The sequence below is a fragment of the Nanorana parkeri genome, unplaced genomic scaffold (assembly GCF_000935625.1).
Source record: "Nanorana parkeri isolate BGI_ZX_2015 unplaced genomic scaffold, ASM93562v1 scaffold9, whole genome shotgun sequence".
NCBI classification, from domain to species: domain Eukaryota; kingdom Metazoa; phylum Chordata; class Amphibia; order Anura; family Dicroglossidae; genus Nanorana; species Nanorana parkeri.
In genome coordinates, this window is record NW_017306277.1 from 3,515,463 (window position 1) to 3,520,048 (window position 4,586).

Sequence of the window (4,586 nt, forward strand, 5' to 3'; positions counted from 1 at the left end):
CAGTGGCATGAACAGTGTCAAATAGATCTATGCATAGTGTTTCAAAACAAAGATTGGCCCACAAACCTCTTTTTCTTCAAGACAAAAAAGAAAAACAACAATTAAAAGAAAACACCATGGACTGGGTACATGATATGACCGTGGAAGAATGTATACAAGCGCTTTATTCTTGAAGCAACAAAGTCACTGTGATGGAATCCGATCCCAAAAAAGAAAAACATCTTTACATACCTGATTCAGTTTACATTAAAATATATTCCCGATTCATAATTTTTTTCTTCAGTCTCAGAAATATAAACAATTATCACATTCCTCCCCCGATTCTTTTTCAGCATAAAGTATCTTTTATACAAGGAAAAAAAAAGCTTTTTTGTTATTTCAACAGGCTTGAATAATTACAGTTTCACCTCTGTACACACAATGATTGGCCATTATTTTGTACAGTACCATAGCAACGACAGTGATAGACTTGCAACGCTCATTCACTTCAGTATGTTTTTTTTGTTTTTTTTTTAATACACACTAATGTACTGTAAAAGTGGCATTTTTGGAGAGGTGGCAGACATTTCGGCTCAGCAAGGCAGTAAAGCAATATGTTAGACTGAAAATATGCAGCAGTTGTGACACCATCTGCTGTTACTTAAATATATGTTAAAAAAAAATTAGGCCATGCAATGAGACCTGCAAGTATCAACATTATCCATGGGAACACCATCGTTCATCCATATTGACCATAACATTAAAAGTAGGGGCCAGCAGACTATTGTAGATCCGTGATCTCCAACCAGTGGTGTGTGAGATACTCATGTTATTGGCCCAATTGCACCCCGTATCACAGGGTAAGCTTTAAAGCTAGTAGGGTGCTAATTAGTGGTTATTTCTTAAAGAGGTACCACCTTTCAGTCCTAATGACCAACTGCCAACCTCTTGAGATCCTTGGAATTCAATTAGTTTTTTGCATTATTGAAAGTCTGTATAAGATCTAAATGTTTCAAAAATGAAATTCTGGAGAACTGATATTTCTCTATTCCTTTTAGGTCAGCACCACTTGATTTTTTGGAACATAGGAAAATAACTGATTTACTTCAAAGGTTGTATTTTAAATGGCTTTTATCCTGCAAAACCAAGAAACTTTTATCTGCACAACAGACTCTTTTTTATTAATTGGGACCTTTTGGGGTCTAGTGGTTCTAAATGCACAAGTTTGTGCAGTCCCCATTGATGGCTATTGGATATACTAACCACCTCCGACCTGGTTTATTGTCAATGGGTGAACACATCAGTTACAGACATGTAAGTCAATTTTGGAACCTGGTCTTTAAGTTATAAAAGATTAGGGATCACTGCTCTAACCCAATAGACTGCTGGTCTCTGAAATACCATGTAATCATCCAGGTTTAACACTCTAGGGTCTCAGTTACCACTGGCAAGTACTTTCAGTTGGCATTCTATCCCTTTTACTGCAGGCCCCCCCTAGCAAACTATAATGTGGTAACATAATTTGTTTTTATAAAGTGTGCTTATATATATCCTTCATTGAAATAGTAGTCTTGAATATCCTCCATTAGATCAGTTAGAATTCTTCAAAAACGTTTCCACATTTCATACGTTCTTACTATCGGCCTATAGATTTCTAATTACATCAGTTGTTATTTTAGATAACAGTCAGAAAAAGAAACTTGTTGATGAAGCCTAGCCAAAGAATGAGAAAAAAAAGCTTACAGTTTACTGTCCAGTGCCATGAAAATGTTCTACAGATGTCCGAAATAAAAGTCCAAAAGTGAACACAGTCCATAAAATACCTCCTCGAAGAGCATGTTCTATCCCTTAGGGGTTTACATTTGGCAAATAACTTAAAAAAAGATACATCAAAAATACTTTCTTTAATATACATCAGGCACAACACTCTGTAGTAAGGTTTCATCTGCATAAAACATTTCATGGTAGTACAGGGTCATTACGTGTTGGGTGCTAAGTAAGACACTATAAAGAAGTTTTGTTCTCAAAGCCTTACAATGAAAAGGCTGGAATGTGACATCAGATTGATCAGATACTGAGGTCTGTGATACATTCCTTATAGGGTTTCCTCCGTTGGTCTGGGGGATGTCTAGCATTTTTCATAGTATCAGACTTCAGACTACGATCATCTCGGTTGCTGGATTTTTGATCTCGGCCTCGTCTGTCTGGAGATCTTTCCCTCCTCCTTTCTTGAGACCTTTCTCTCCTCCTTTCAGGGGAGCGATCCCGTCTTCTCTCAGGAGATCTTTCCCTTCTTCTGTCAGATGACTTTGCTCTTCTTCGTTCAGGAGAACTCTCTCTCCTACGATCCGGTGATCTCCTTTGATCCATAAAGCGATCCAGTGACTTTCTTCTACGGCTAGGTGACCCATCTCTTTTCCGCACAGGTGACCTTTCCCTGTTTCTCTGAGAAGAACTGTCTCTCCTCTTCTCATGACGATCTTTTTCTTTCCTCTCTAAAGTGTTTTCAGCACTCCTCGTCCCTTCAGTTCTCTTGTCAGGAGACATTTTTTTCTGCCCGTTGACTGCCATTTTTTCCCCTTGCCTTGGCCGTCTGGCTTCGGGAGACCTGTCCCTTCGGCCACTCTGTACAGAATAGTTTTTAGAGGACCCATTCCAAGTGTGATGGTCATTATGTTGTCTACTGTAGTCCCTGCTGCCCTTTGGGTCTTTGAAGTGAGTCCGTTTTTCCTCATGCTGTAATGACTTGTGAGTATTTGGTGGGTAACTGAACTCCAATGGCATGAGATGTCTCTCTGATGGCAAAGTATTCATTTGCGAAAGATTTTGTGAGCTGGCTGTGGGGCTGTTCCTGTCACTGCTGGCTTCTGGAGAGGGAAAAATAAAATTAGTTTTGCGCATATGTGAAAAAAAGACTATCCCTTTAGTTAGTGTATGCAACACACATTTGTTAATGCAGTCTGCAGGAGTATTAACTGAAGCCTGTTAATTGTATTGACAGATGCATCTATTGAATGCCTACATTAGTAAATGCTGGTTTTAAATCTACCTCTGATTGCCAATTTAACAGTTGCAACCTCCTTAAAAGATGTAGCACCGCTCAGTGGCACTGCAGTAATTAGGATGTTCATAGTAGAGGAAAAGTGGCACATTCAAATATTTTTCATTGTACTTCTGAGTCATTTGCTTGGGTCATTTACTGCATAATGATAAAGAGGCTTGGTGGTGAATTTCATTCCTGAGGAAATTTCAACAAGCAGATCCTGAAGTTGGGTAGTTCGTAGAATAAAACAGTCATGTTCACATCTAGCAGTGAACCAATCTTCCCTTAAAGAGAACTAGTCACCAATAGGCATATTTAATACTCTTACAGGGCTATTCACAAAAGGGTGAAGTGTTTGGAGAAGGCAGGAGAAGTGAACAATCTGAGCTGGAAAGTGAGCTGATTAGGAGAATTTTTCTAAATCGGCTCTTTTGGCCTAGATTGTTCACCTCTCCTGCCTTCTCCAAACCCTTCACCGTTTTGTGAATAACCCTGCAAATCTTTACTCTTGAATTGCTATAATGATGCAGCCTTAGTTCTGAGGGGTCACCTGATTTTGATCATTCACTTATATTCTCTCTCCCTGTCAGAGCAGAATTGCCAAACTGAGTGTCAAGCTGTAAGACCTTCCTATCACTAGCCTAATCTAACTGTCGTGTAATATGGGTTAGGTCAGGATTTTATAGCCAAAATTTTAAATATTTGCTAATTGACAATTGTAGCCTTAGCAGTTTGGAGAGAGTGTCAGTTGCCTGCGCTGATTTATGGCAGAAGACAAGTCAGTCTCCCTGGGGAGGTTACGCTGGCCTGATATTTCTGCTCTGACAGGACAAGAATACAATTTAATAACAGTTTACACCTATTATTGAGGCTTAAAGGAGAACTATGAGGTGAGTGAAAATCACTCAGGCTCATAGTTCGAGCCGATGTGTGACAATGAAACTGTCACACGTCGGCTCAATAGATCGGGAAGTGAGCGAACACATACAGTCACTCACTCACTTCTCGATCATGTCCCTGCAGAGCCGTGACTGTCACTCACAACTCCCTGCAGGGATTCCCCCCCTCCCCTGTCTGATCCACCAGCGCTGACTGGCGGAACGGACGGATACAGCTGGCTCTAGATAGGCAGAGCCAACTGTCAATCACGGAGCTGGGTGGATCCAGACAGTAATGTAGACAGCTACATTTCCAGACAGTAATGTAAACAGCTACAACCAGACAGCTGTAGCTCGCAGTATACTGAGCTTTGGGTCATGGGAGGACGCTAGTATATGTCCTCCCACTACCCTGGGGAGAACTATGGGGAAAAGCACTGAGCCCATAGTTCACCTGAGCAGAATCTTCTGGGTGTGTCATATGCCTGGACTCCGGGTGTGTTCTGTGGCTTCATTCTACCGCACTTGTTTCACTACTGTGTCCTGTAATGGCCCAGGGGCTGGTGGATGGAACCACAGCACATAGTGGGGGGTGTAGGAATTTGACACACTTGGAAGTGTTGGATGCTGATGGTTCTTCTGGAAGATGTAGCTCTTAAAGGGTGAAATAAGGACTCATCGCTGGA

At 40.9% G+C, this 4,586-nt stretch overlaps 1 protein-coding gene across 1 annotated transcript in view; it reads right to left on the reverse strand.

The window, feature by feature from the left end:
• Nucleotides 1-1,867: 1,867 nt before the first annotated feature.
• The window catches only part of MAGI1 (membrane associated guanylate kinase, WW and PDZ domain containing 1), a 432,678-nt gene continuing 429,959 nt past the window's right edge, over nt 1,868-4,586 (reverse strand). Inside the window, 1 exon segment of the mRNA XM_018554478.1 lies at nt 1,868-2,846. Coding sequence (XP_018409980.1) covers nt 2,047-2,846 — 800 coding nt within the window. The 3' untranslated portion in view covers nt 1,868-2,046.